Below are 14,105 nucleotides of genomic sequence, written 5' to 3'. Positions count from 1 at the left end.
CCTGCGGGAGCCCCGCCAACCTCAGGAGGCACATGGCGTTCATGGGTTGCATATCAATAGAGGACAGAGGACAACCCAACTGTCCTCTACGATGGCCACCCCAGTGGACATGCTTCTGCGGTAGCCCCGGCGCAGGGGTTTGCCAGGACCGGGGCGAGGGGAGTGGGGCCTGCGGCTACCTCTGAGTCACGCAGCCCCTGGGCTTGGGCAGGCTCCAGGGGGGAGCATTTTTTCCGCCTGGCAAAGGGGGTTTGTACCTGAAAGCTTGCAAAGAAGAATTTTTCTAACTATTTTAACTGGAAATGAAAGATATCAGATTTATGCAAAAAATCTTGTCTAAAAAATCTTAGACCGGGGTGGGCAATTATTTTGGGCAAAAGGCCACTTACTGAGTTTTGGCAAGCCATTGAGGGCTGTATGGTAGGCAGCCAGGGGCAGATAAATATTAATTTTCTAAATTTTTTAGGGGCCCCACGGGCCAGATAGAATGGCCTAGCGGGCCACATCTGGCCCCTGGGCTGCGTTCTGCCCACCCCTGGCTTAGACCAACACAGCTGCAACCTATACTCCTTTTAAATACCTCTTCACCCACATCACAGAGAAGCAGGGCTACCTGCCCCCAGAGGTCACATCTAATCCAGCCCCCTGCCTGGTGCAGCATCATCCGCATCCAAACCATCCCATACAAATCCAGCACGGAAACTACATAAAACGACCATCAGCTCTGACACACCACAGACCTAACACCCACAGGGAAAGCAAGGGAACCACGGCAGCCAATGTCCTGCTTCTGTGAAATGTCAGTATGTGCTCAAGAGATCCAGGGTCGAGGGCCACACTCCCTCCTACACAGGAAGGCAAACCATGGAGAGATACCAGGCTTTCCCTGATCCCACAGCTCACAGCTGTAATACAAACAAAAACCCCTCACTCGGGTGTAAAATCCCGAAGAAGCCCAACCCTGCTACCAGAGGACACTGAAAGTGATTGGGATTGATTTCAGACATTTTAGCTGCCAGAGGACAGGGGTTGGGTTTTGGAGGAAGCCCCAGGAAGTAAGATGTTGAAAGGGAAGAAGAGGAAACATGAAGTGCATTACGCAAATCCCTGAGGCCTTTAATGTTATAAGTAGGTGGGACATTCATTCAGTGTTGCTTGTGCACAAATGCTGGCAACCACATCATTTCAAAATGCCAGCGTTCATTTGGTTTGTGTGTGCATGTAAAAGCCTGGGTGGGGGAAATCAACTTTCCCTGACCCCAAAGTAGATTGATCCTTTGATGCTGCAAGTCCCTTGGTGGGAGGGTGACAGCTTTCCAGTTACTAAGGAAGTCCAAAGTGAATCCTTTGCTATACTTAGACAAATAGAAAACTCCCTGGGATAAAGCAACTGTATTATAGAGAGTGACAGTCCCCAAAGGGAAATGGCATTAGCAAACATCCTGCTCACTCATTTGAAGGAAAATTCCTTCACTTGGGACTTGTTAATTTAGAAGCAAACACTGGATTCACATCACAAGCAACATTAACAGTAGAAATCCACTAGAGGACCCCAAGCTGGGTATAAATATAAATGTGATCATCATCTTAACATTAGGAAAGTTTGGATCAAGACTGCAAATTCCCGTCGTCAGGGAGGTTCTGATCCCAAGTTTTAGTTCAGCCATGTACATACAGATTTGAATTTCAGATCTAAAGGTCACATCAGGACTATGGCTCAGAACTAGATTTTGATTCTGCCCTTGCTATAGCTGCAAGTCTGGATTCAGACCCTGGATTCAGACCCTGTCCTGCTTTGTGCTGTCCTGCTGGAATTCACTGCCTGTCTTTTTAAACAGCAGTAGCTGCCAATGCAGATGTTGCTGTGAGTACGTGCAACCCGTGCTGCACGAGAAGCAACAGCTTGCTACAGATTTAAAGAAACAGCCAGTCATGGGAAAAGTTTATGAAAAATGTAACTAGTGAAAGTTGAAAGTTAGCAGCCTTTAAAAATAATTTGAGTTAAGTTAAAATTTAAATATTTCCACTTTCAACTAGTTAAAAGGTAAGTTAAAAAGGGTGTAACTAGTTAAAAGTTAAGTTGATTTGTGAGAAATGTGTGAAACACAGTGGATTGCCTCTTAGCATCATTTTCATTTTCAAATGCAATGAGCGGGTTTCTTTTCCATAAGCCCACAGAAGCCCATGAATTTACTTGGAACTCACCCTGCTTTATCTGTGAACAATGTTATACCTGTCACACAGTTTGCAGAATAACAATTTACCAATACCTATGTAATGTTAGACCCTTCTCACCCTCTCCATGTGAAGTAGTTTGTAAAAGTCAATGCCTCATATAGGTATACCAGAATAACAGAAAGGAGACAGTCACAGCCAGGTGACAAATGAACGCTGTTTCCACAGAAAACCTCTGTTGTTACAAATTTTATTGCTCAAAAGGTAACAAAAGGGTATGAAATACATCTGAATTAGAAACGAGGAAAGTGTCTGAAAATCAAAATTAGACTGAAATGAAAACATCAGTTTAACTGAGCAAAAGAATGTGCAGTTGCATAGCAGAAACTGTTTAAACATGCTTATTGAACTGCAGCAAATGCCGCATTTCAAAATTTACATCTGGCTATTTTCCTCTTCTGTCTTGTAAAACTAAGCCCTCGCTACTGAACAATCGCTCTACACGGGCAGATGAGGGAACGCTTGTGTTATAAGGGATGAGTAGCTTTTTCATAATAGGTGACATCTCAGATACGTTTCTCACAGATGAGAAGTAATGCTCGACTTCTTGGGCCCTGGCCTGCTCGTTCTGATCTTCGTTCAAATTAAAGAAGTCATCGTCTGCTTCACCCTCACTACTTGCTCTCACTCTTACTGGGATCACTGTCTCTGCTTGCTTGTCCTTGTTCCCTCTCCTGCAGCCAACTGGCTGCCCTGTTGACTTCTGCAAATGCACAGCAAATGCCAGCACGAACTAAGGAACTCTGGGACTTGTAGTTCTTAAGAGACCACATCTCATGGGACAGCATGCTACTCTCTGTCTTTCAAACAAGAAGTCCTAGAGTTTCGATAGAGAGATATCGTTCCATGCAAGTCCCAGAGAGTGGCTGTGTCAGGAAAAACTCTGGGGAAGGCGGATTTCATGTTTTAAAAACGTTTAACTTACACTTTTAAAAAAGTTAAAGTTAACCCTTTTTTTTAACTAGTTAAAGTTGACAGCTGAAAAATGTAACTAGTTAAAGTTAAATGTTAGCCATTTCTTTTACTTTTTAACTAGTTAATTAACCAGGTAATTTCCATGACTGGAAACAGCCTTCTTCATGCTAGGTGGAAAACCTGACTCCACTCTAATCAAAGGGAGCAGGACTTCACTCCATTTATTTGTGAAGATCCTTCTGTCATAAAGCCAGCAATTTGTTTGCAGCAAGGAAGTCAAATAAATTCCCCTTCCCTAAGCTAACCAAGTCCTTGCTCTAGTTAATGGATTTCCCACCTGCTTTTGCTCTTAATATTTTTCTGTAGCTTGCATTATTATTGAGAACTATATTGGGAGGCTATGGCTGAGGCCACACATTTACAGCATAATATTTTTAATGATTAGAAAAAATGCAGTGTAGACAAGTATTTAAACCCAGCAGAGGAGAATCTGACCTGATCTTTTAGCTGTACAGAATCTGCTGGGATAAAAGGAATAAGATGCAATTAAAAGCACCAAAGTCAGCAGAGCTAAGTAGAGGAGATAAATTTATCTCAGTGGAAAATTCTCTGTCTCCCTCTCTCTACCTTAGTGATAGGGCTGTGCGAAGCTTCAGGTGATGATTTGATTTGGAGGAGATTCAGCGGCCGAATCTCCAAATCCAAACTGAATTAGGGGACCAGTTGAAAAGCCTGAATCAATTCAAAGCTCCCTGAATCTTCAGAAAAGAGCTTTGATGATTTGGGCCATCCTTAGTGGCTGCAGCAGGAGCAGCGGCCAGACTCCGAGCTGGTACGTACTAGGGGCAGGAGGGGGGGGGGCTGGGGGAGGGGACCATGGGGGATCCCCTGCCAGCCCCCCCAACCCCTCCCGCTCCCCCAGCTCTCCCATGGCTGCCTCCGCCCACCCCAGCTGGTACATTAAAAAAAACCCTCAGTGCTTGCTGGGTGCTGCTGGGCAGGGAGGGCGATCTCCACTGCCCCATGCTGCATGGGGGGCTCTGCAGGAGCCCCCTGACCTCCCCCTGCTCCTCCAGCCCCCCCATGGTTGCCCTGCCCAGGCCAGCTCTGGCCCTTTAAGAAAAAAGAAACAGAAAGAAGTCCGGGACTCACCTCTCCTGTGGCAGCCTTGGGGGCTAGTGCAGAGCCCCCCAAGTGGCGCGGGGCAGTGGGGATTGACCCCCCCCGGCAGAAGCAGTGAGTGCAGGGTTTTTTGTTTTTTCTTTTTCTTAATGGGCTGCAGCTGGCCCAGGCAGGGCACCTGTGGGGGGGCTGGGCAAGTGAATGGGGGTGCTGGGGGCCTCGTACAGAGCCCCCCCATGCAGCATGGGGGAGTGGGGGCAGCAGGGATTGCCCCCCAGCATCACCTGCTGGATTGGGGCTTTTTTTTTTTTCAACAAGAGCCGGGAGCTGGGGCAGGTGGGCAGCCAGTGACAGACTGGACGAGGGGTGGCGGATGGGCCTAGCCTGGCCGATTCAGAGATTCGGCAACAGCCAAATCTGATTTGGTTGAATCGAATTGGGACAGTGATTCGAGTCACTGAATTGAATCACTGTCCCCCAAACTGGCCGAATCCAAAATGAATACTAGCCGCTTTGCACAGGCCTACATAGTAACTAGTTTGGTTTTGAGCCTCATCTAAAAGATGGTAAGCCTGTCAGCAGTGCGCGTGCCCTGTAGGGGTTCTGATTCAGTATTGACTCAGAAAGATGAGACACTGCACTTAAAACATGAATTTGCCAATGTTTATAATCTCCCTTTATTCAAACCACGGCTCATGAAATTCCAGGAACTTGTATATAACATTTTAAGCCAAAGGGATGCAAAATAGATGAGATCTCAACATCTGAAGAGAGAGCTTTATACAGAGAAGAGTATTATGGGAAGAAAACACTGTTTAGTGTGCTATCTATAATACAGTAACAATGCCCAGTTTGTATAATAAGAAGCCTGTTGCCACAACAAGCTGTTTTTAAAATTAGATTCTGGAAGCCTGCCTGCCTGCTTTTGTACTGTAGTTCCCAACTTGTAGCCAGATAACAGCACAGATTTTGCTGCTTAAATACCCCATCTGATATGCATCTTGCAGTTTGTAAACTCTGAATCATCCTGTTACGTGCAGCTGGTAGGTGCTGTACTGATATGCTCTTGATTGCAAGTTATCTTTTCTGCATTTTAACATTTTAACAAGGCATTTAGCCACATTTTTAAGGGTTGAGATAGGGGAGCTGCCCTTAAGAAATGTAGCCACAAACAGAGTGGAAAAACCAGAGGGGGAACAAAAGTTTAAGTTTTGCCTGTATAGTGTGAGCCTGTTCTGAAAATATTCCATGTCTCTTCTCCAATCTGAGATGCAGTAAGACTGTAAGGGCACTGTAAAAAACATTCAACCCCAAGCACAGGGCTGACTTTCAAAGCCTGTCTCTGGGCAGGAGACTCCCTATGGTTTGCTTTCCTGCTGACTTTGTGTGACCTCTGGACATGAACAGTGACAGCCAAAGGAGGCTTGAGCAGTGGAAAGGCTCCACTCGCTGGGAAGAGAGAGGCAACCAGGAAGTCACGGCAGGATCAGGGCTGTGAGTAGGTACAGAACAGGAGCCAGGCTCCGGCAGCAACAGATTTCACAGATGATTCAGTAACCAGCCACAGCCTCCCAGTTACACTCAGCCCAGACAGGCCTCTGGGATCCCATGCTGCCTCCTGCTCCAATGCCTTATCCTGCCCCCAACAGCCCCAAATCTGCTTGCCCTGCACTACCCGCCCCCTTGCTCTGCAGCCTAGCACCCCCCTGCATCAGCACAGTGCTGCCTGCAGCGCCCCATGATGACAACCCGTCTGCCCCAGGGCACTGAGCACGGTCCCCTCTCCTGCAGCCTGCCCCCACCCGTTTCCCTAGCCTAGCCCTGCCCCACCAGCCTGGAATAGCCCCCATTCCTCAGCCGGCCTCCCAACCCTCAAGCCCGCCCCCGGGTTAAGCCCCGCCCCCACCTGTCGCAAAGCGTCGTGCCGCGAGGGGGGGCGGGGGAGGCTCCCTGCTTTCCGGCCACGGCGGTGCTTGGCGGCAGCGGGGCCCGGCCGTGAGTGGGGGAGGCGGGGCGGAGCGGGCCCATGGCGGGCGTTGGCGCGAGCGGGGGCGACGGCCGGTAGCGGGCGGGGGCGGCCGGGCGCTGCCGGGCCTGGGCGCGGCCCGATGTGGCTGCAGCAGCGGCTGAAGGGGCTGCCGGGGCTGCTGTCAAGCAGCTGGGCGCGGCGGGTGCTGGTGCTGGCGGCCGCGCTGCTGGCGGCCTACTGGTGGCTGGGGCGGCGCGGGCCGGGCGGCGGGGTGGGCGCGGGGGCGGCGCGGGGCGGCGCGGCGGGGGTGTGCCTGCAGGCCGAGACGCGCGGCTGGCGGGCGCTGGCGGAGCGCGGCGAGGCGCTGCCGCTGCCGCTGCCCGGGGCCGGCGCCGAGGGGCCGCCGGCGCTGGTGGGCAACGGGTTCGTGGTGCTGGACGCCGACGCCGACCGGCTGTGGGTGGCGGCGGGCGCCGAGCTGGTGCGCACCGAGCTGGCGTTGCTGGTGCAGCTGGCGGCGCCGGGCGGCCCGGCCGAGGCGCTGGCGGCGGTGGCGGCGCTGCGGGAGGGCGCGGTGCGGCGGGCGCGCTGCCTGGCGCCGGGGCCGGGCGCCGAGTGCGTGACGGTGCGGGAGGAGCTGGTGGCGCACCGCCGCCGGCCACACCTGCTGCTGCAGCGCCTGCACGTGGCCAACCCCGGTGAGCGCCTGGCCGCCTTCGAGGCCGCCCGCCCTGGCGCGCGCTGGGCCACCAGCAGCCTGGAGAAGGCGGGTGACCGGCAGTTCGTGCTGTCCTCGGCCCGGGTGCCTCTGCCCGGCAGCCCCAAGGTGGTGGCGCTGGCCGTGGCGGCACAGAAGCTGCCGAGCCGTGTGCAGGTGGCGCCCCGGTCGCACTTCGAGGAGACGCTGCTGTCGGTGGTGCACGTGTCTGAGCCCCTTGAGCCCTCGCGGCTGGATGAAGCCCTGAGCCAGCTCTGGGAGGCAGCTAAGAAGGAGATGCTGGAGGTGATGGAGGTGGGTGCGGATGAGCTGCTCCGGGAGCACCGGCAGACTTGGGCCGACCTCTTCATCTCAGGTGAGGGGGAGCTGGAGGCTGCCACCGTTCCCTTCGAGCCCTGCTGTACTAGAGAGACTTCAATAGCACTTGCTCTTCGCTTGGAGTCATTCTGGGTTGCCCACTGCATCGTTCTCCCTGGGAGGCCTTGGCAAGCGGGTGGCAGGGATGTCACAGGGCTATAAAGTGGGGCCTGTAGTTCTGAGCTTAAAGTGCAGCGGAAGCTTCCTTGGGTTGGGGAGGTAAGATTCAAAAGCCACGTGATGGGCACTTCCGCTCTTAGCCCCTTCTCAGGATCTGCTCATTAATTGTCGAGGGGCCTTGGGCTAGTCACTGAGGCCGGACAGAGCTAAGCATTAAGGAGCCTCTGATCTGGTTAGATTTCTCAGAAGTTCTTGACACTGCCAACTGGGATTGAAGGAGCTGAACTGTAGGAGCAGAAAATGCAATGCTTCCATTGAAAACTAGGGCTATGTCCAGGCAGGCTTGAAGAAGAGGACCTTTAGAAACTTCAGTTTATATTAACAGGGTAAGAATCAGTTCTGGAAATCTGGTAGAATGAGGCTAGTCAGTGCCTAAAGAGATTTAGTAAATCACATCCCACAGACTGTCAGAAGGCCTGAAAAATCTGGCTGCACTAACAAGTTTATCACTGATAGAAGTATATGCACAGGATGCAAGGCAACAAAAATTCTAGTTACTAGAGAGACTTCAACAACACTTGCTCTTAACTCATAACTCTTGGTTTCTCCAGGAACAAGTTAATAGTCCTGAACATGCTATAGTCCAGGTAGGGTTGGGTAACAAGTGAGTCACATAACTGAACCATCTGTGATGTCCACCCCTGTTATATGAGTGTATGCTGCTAATGGGAGCTTGTGTCAGAGCTTCACAGAATTTCCATCTTGGCGCAGAATCTCTCTGGGATGGAACTTGATGCAGAGGCTCTATGTAATATTTAATTTTATAAGTAGACTGCTTCAGTCCCCCAAAATACAACAGGACGTGATTTCTTTCCTCACATTTTCCATTGACTTTAGCATTTGAAAGCAAAACGGAAAATACTGGTTGGGAGCTGCTGAACAGTGGCAGTCAATCAGAAGCTTCCACACCACAGTTTCTGTTCCTTTAAACACCCCACCAACACATCTGTGTAGTTGCTGACAGGACCTGGTATCTGCAAGTCTGAACAGCTGTGGTCTCTTCTCCTATTTTACACTTGGGGTCAAACCCATCTGTCCTGCTCACTGACGTTATGTATTCTACGTTGCAGGGATTGAAATGAAGAAGATCACAGATTCCCGGACGCCATCCAGCGAGACTGTCAACATGACTCTCTATTATGTTCTGTCCTGCATGCCAGCTCCTTTGTTGGACCCACTCATTAGTGGTGAAGACAGGGAAAAAATGGAAGCCAGCTTGAACTATGCCGACCACTGCTTCAGTGGCCATGCAACCATGCATGCAGAGAACTTGTGGCCAGAGACTCTGACCGGTGTTCCCCAGATCCTGCAGCTTTTGGACTTGTGGAAACTGACACTTCAGAAACGGGGATGCAAGGGCCTTGTGGCAGCTGGGGTCCATGGGCTCATGCAAGGGATGGTGCTTAGCTTTGGGGGCTTGCAGTTCACTGAAAACCATCTCCAGTTCCAAGCTGACCCTGATGTGCTTCACAACAGCTACTCCCTGCGTGGGATCCATTATAACAAGGACCTGATCAACCTGGCGGTGCTACTTGATCCGGAAGGCAAACCCTTCCTGCATGTGTCAGTGAAGTTCCAGGACAAGCCTGTTAAGCTATACGCGTGTGAAGCAGGCTGCCTGAATGAGCCTGTGGAGCTGACCTCTGAGCTGCGGGGTCACACCTTCCCTGTCATGGTGACTCAGCCTCTCACCCCATTGCTTTACATCTCTACAGATTTGACCCACTTGCAGGACCTGAGACACACACTCCATCTCAAAGCCATTTTAGCCCATGAGGAGCACATGGCCAAGCAGTACCCAGGCTTGCCCTTCTTGTTCTGGTTCAGTGTGGCCTCTTTAATCACGCTCTTCCATTTGTTTCTGTTCAAACTCATCTACAATGAGTACTGTGGGCCAGGAGCCAAGCCACTCTTCAGGAGTAAGGTATAAACCTGCCACTTTTGGCTGCCAGTGGTTCTCTTGAGAGTCATTTCATCAACTTGGTCTTCTGTCTGCTATGCCTAGGAAGGTTCTTGGGACATTGCAGGGGCTTTGGTCTTGCAGGAGGGGAGCTGTGTGTGGATGCAAAGGGTAGCTTTCTTCCTGCAAGTCAGGAGGAGGAAGACGACAATGTGGGGAGTGGAGTGGCATGGCAGGACTGGCCCGGCCCAAGCATTAACACCATTAGAAATCCATTGTTAAATCTCCCTTAGGGCATGTGAAGGGCTGCAGCTGAAGGCAGATTCAGCTTCCGGCTCTCTTCCACCACATCACCTTGAAAGCTTGTTTTTTGCCACTGGCAATTCAGTTGGGACAGCAGCACCAGATTGTGCTCATCCTGCTGCACGGAAAGGGCTTGTACACTTGCCTGCCACATGAATATGAGAGTTGTGTAATATGGAGATGCACACATGGGAGTGAGTATTCCCATCCAAATGGGCCAGATGCTTAGTAGTTGGGTGTGGGGATAAATATTTATAACATGCACTCACTGCAAGCTTTGCTGAATATCACTTTGGCTGGCACTGCTTTAGTGAAGTGCCAATGTAGTATTGGTTTCTGCTGTTGAGAGAAGCTACACCACAGCTCTGAAAGGGATAATGATCATTCATGCCAGGTAGGGATTTGGACTCAATCCTACTCTGCATCTTCCAGCTTTTGAGGTGTGTTGGGTTTTGTTTTTTGTTTTTCTTTTAAAGTGTGTTTCTTGGCATAGCAAAGCACAGTGGAGAAAGGGGGGCAGAGCACAGAGCATAAATTAGCAAACAGATTTTCCTCCGCTCAGCATCAACACTTCTCAGTTGCTTCTTGCTGATGTGGAAGGGAAAATTAAAACTTCAGCTGACTTTGCTGCAGGAGCTAATTATGTTGTTTGCACCTGCTGCTGCTTAGAATCAAATGTAAGAGTTAAAAAGAAAAAAAAAATCCATGCTTTATTTAATCAGTCACCAAATAAAGAAATATGCTCAGGGGGTCATGTCCTGGCTTCAGGCTGTCCTGCTTTTCCCAGTCAAAAGCAGAGACACAAAGGGGTGCTAGGGCTGGACTTAGTTTAGCATCTGGCTCTTCAGAGCGGTTTCTAGATGGGTCTGCAAGGAAGTTCATATACTCATAGGCATGGGAGTCTCTGGCTTTCTGACTGTTGTTGAGATTAGAAACAAGGCCTGATTCTTAGCGGTGCTGAACACTTGCAACCCTTTGAAGTGAGGTTGAAAGTGCTCTAGCTGCATTTCACTCTCTGGAGTTGAGCCCAATAGGAAGATGTCTTTGATCTGTACATTTCATCTACATCTGCTGACAGTTACCTCTTCTCCAGAAACCACCCTATGAGCGTGACCAAAATGTAAATGTGAGGGGAGACGTGGTCAGGAAGTAACTTGTATACTTCTGCATTCTGGAAGCCTGAATTCTATCTCATGACCCTTTTCTCTGTGTCCTCTCTGCCTTTGCTATTGAATAAGTAACAAGACTTTCCTTCTGCCTTTTACCTACCAGACTGCATTAATCATTACAGATTTATCAGCCCTGATGCTGTCCACTGCATTACTCTGAAACCACACAGCCGGACTTGGAGCCAGCTAAGCACCTGCTTCTTGCAGTGATGCCCTTTGCAATGCAAGGAGGACAGTAATATCCTTTGTTGGAGTGCCCTAAAATAAAGATGATGCAGAGCCTCTGCTGTCTTAACATCAGCTCAGTGTGGAGGCAGGGGCAAAGTGAAATATGTTCCTGTAGTTGTAAGCAAGACTGGTGAAATAACACCTTGTTTTATTAATTGAACAGGAAGATCCCAGTGTCTGAATGTGCAAACTAACAGTCCTGCTTTCAGCCTCCGTTTGCAAAAGACTGCTAACATCTGACAGTTCTGCAGCTGGGAACAAGGACCTTTTGAAAGCAACAATCCTTTTGTGCCTTGTTTAGAGGGGAACTGGGGACTTGGAAAGTGAGGTTTTTCAAGAGTTTACACTAGAAATTGAAGTCACTGGGTTGTCTCTTTTTTCCCATGTAAACAATTCAGTTCTGTAAGACTGATCATACTTGAAAATTATACAGAGTTCTTTGATAATTTGATTTTATTTTTTAAAATTTTAACAGGAAAATAAAGAATGAGAATTCCCTTCCAAGAGTTACCTAGGTTGCTCTGTAGTGTCACTTCTTTTCTGGAATGTGTTTTTTTAATTTATTGGATGGGGATGGGAATGGGACATGGTGTTTGCATCTAATTTTGATAGCAAGTAGATACAGTTTAACTGAGTTAAGTGCTGGTAACAGGTTTTTTAGCATTCATGAGGGTAGAGTGCAAAATCAATGTGGTTTGAGGTCTGGTAATGCCAACCTATCAGTTTCCTACTCTGAACATCTTGAAACTGTATTGGTATGTTTTGGCTGTTAGGGAGACATCCTACTTTCTAGTGATTTGAAAATTTATTTGGTTTTAAAATACCAAAGCTGTTGTTTTTAAATAAATACTTTTCTGTCTACAGTAGTTGCCATGTTTTGTATTTTCCTTTGGTTAAAACAAGCAGCAGTGTTTGGAAACTTGGAGGTACAACCAGAACTAATTATGTTAGTGAACAGAGTTTGGATTCAAGAGGACCAGTAATGAAAGGAAAGAACAGCCATTGTGATCCAGCCTGTTCTATGTGAATGCAGTACACAGTGTCCTGTAATAAGAATTACCAGTTTTCTCTGACTCCTGTGTACAAGTGACTTTGCACACACACAGTAGCTAATCTGAAAATCCCGTTCCCAAGCAGTGGGATATATCTTGAGCCATATCCATACGGGATAACGGGGGAAATGGATGGTATTTTATTACAAACACATTTTCCCTAGTAACCTGTAAGCCAAATAGACAAGGGGCAGGTTAATAGCATCATTAAGTGCCCAGAACAGAATACAGAGAAAAATGGGATTTGGGGGCTGTAAACTAGCTACATGCCAGGGATTAGTGTTTCGGAAAATCTGATAGGATGTGTCTGAAACGTCAGTAATGGATTGTCCCTTAAGCACTAGCAACATAAATGATGAAGCCATTCCTTTCCCTAATACAATCAAAATGACGTTTCCTGTATGCATATCATACCCCTTGCCTAGTCTTTAAAACAGCCAGCTACCATATCAAATCACACTAAATCCCAGGTCTGAGAGTCCAAGGTAGAGGTATTCCTCACTTAACATTGTCCTGGTTAACATTTCATTATTATGCCACTGATCTATTAGAGAACATACCTGTTTAAAGTCGTGAAATATTTGATTATAATGTTTGGCCACCGCCTGCTAGTAGGTAACTACTAGGCCTGTGTGAATAGGGAACTGTTTGGTTCAGATGCCAGAGATTTGATTTGGAGATCTGAATAGTTTTTCTGATTCGATTCGGCCAAATCGCTTCCGAAGATTCGGCTCCAGTTTGGAGATTCAGCCATAGAGTATAATGGGGAATCAATGACACATCTATAACTTTGTTGTCTTTTGGCTGACTTGGATGAAACTTGCAAGGATGGTAGCCTCTGCTGAGAGCATGACGTGCCACTTTTCAAAGTGATAGGTGCAGGGGTTTCTGGGAAACTGCACCTCAAAGTCCTAAAAGCAAAACTCATGTCCCGTGTGTTAAGCCACAGTGGGGTGAAAACTGCAGGAGTGGTAGCTCTTGCTGAGGCCACAAAGCCTGCCAAGTTTCAAGGAGATAGGTGCAGGGGTTTGGGTAAACTGTACCTCAAGCTGTGGACAAGCAAAACTTGTGACATGGGTGACACTGTGTGTTAAGGCGCAGCAGGGTGAAAGCTGCAGACATGCTAGCCCTTGCTGAGGCCATGAAGTCTGCCAGCTCTCAAGGAAATAGGTGCAGGGGGAGTCTGGGTTCTGGGGCCCTGCACCTCTAGCTGCTGACAGGCAAAACTCATGTCACGGGTGCTTGTGCAACTGTGTCCGTCTTGGGGCATGGGGGGTAGTGGGGTCAGGTCTACTGCAGGCCTGGCTGGCAGGCCTTGCTGCAGCCATGAAGCCTGCCAGCTGTCGAGGAAATGGGTGCAGGGGGGTTCTGGGGCCCTGCACCCCTAGCTGTTGACAGACAAAACTTGTGACATGGGTGCCTGTGCAACTGACTGTCTCTGTCTTGGGGCAGACCTGGCTCTGTATTGATTCTTTCCTCTCCTTAGTCTGTGGTTTCTAGGTGTTAATCCTTGCTCATTAATTCATTATCCTTGCTAGCTATTGTTACCAATCAATCATGATTCACTCAGGGACCAGCTCAATACACGGTAGCTAGCTAGTAGATAATGAGTTAATGAGCAAGGATTAACACCTACAAAACCACAGACTGAGAGGAAAGAATCAATACAGAGCCAGGAACTGTGTCTGCCCCAAGACAGAGACAGTTAGTTGCACAAGCACCCATGTCACAAGTTTTGCCTGTCACCAGCTAGAGGTGCAGGGCCCCAGAAGCCCTGCACCCATCTCCTTGACAGCTGGCAGGCTTTGTGGCCTCAGCAGGGGCTAGCAGGCCTGCAGCTTTCACCCTGCTGTGCCTTAACACACAGTGTCACCCATGTCATGAGTTTTGCTTGTCCACAGCTAGAGGTAATTTCCCCCAAGCCCCTGCACCTATCTTCTTGAAACTTGGCAGGCTT

The 14,105-nt window shown here is 49.0% G+C and overlaps 1 protein-coding gene across 2 annotated transcripts; it reads left to right on the top strand.

Annotated features, from left to right (window-relative positions):
* Positions 1 to 6,299: 6,299 nt before the first annotated feature.
* On the top strand, positions 6,300 to 11,962 carry KIAA2013 (KIAA2013 ortholog). Of its 2 annotated transcripts, XM_090024465.1 has the most exons (3): positions 6,300 to 7,314; positions 8,567 to 9,420; positions 10,991 to 11,962. In XM_090024465.1, exons 1-3 carry the CDS (start codon positions 6,381 to 6,383, stop codon positions 11,003 to 11,005), a joined length of 1,803 nt encoding a protein of 600 aa, XP_089880591.1. In that variant the 5' UTR covers positions 6,300 to 6,380; the 3' UTR covers positions 11,006 to 11,962. The 2 variants fall into 2 exon arrangements, with proteins under 2 accessions (XP_089880591.1, XP_089880592.1); XM_090024466.1 differs by having other exon boundaries at positions 6,301 to 7,314; positions 8,567 to 11,962.
* Positions 11,963 to 14,105: the final 2,143 nt, after the last annotated feature.

This window comes from Crocodylus siamensis, chromosome 12, assembly GCF_052110815.1.
Source record: "Crocodylus siamensis isolate JL-2025a chromosome 12, ASM5211081v1, whole genome shotgun sequence".
NCBI lineage: Eukaryota > Metazoa > Chordata > Crocodylia > Crocodylidae > Crocodylus > Crocodylus siamensis.
This window is presented reverse-complemented; position numbering and strand designations above follow the sequence as displayed.

What these genes read in the sequence shown, in the direction of transcription:
- KIAA2013 (XM_090024465.1), top strand. Translation starts at nt 6,381, where the DNA reads ATGTGGCTGCAGCAGCGGCTGAAGGGGCTGCCGGGGCTGCTGTCAAGC. An exon ending in GGCCGACCTCTTCATCTCAG is followed by an intron (nt 7,315 to 8,566) that starts GTGAGGGGGAGC and finishes TCTACGTTGCAG; the next exon opens with GGATTGAAATGAAGAAGATC.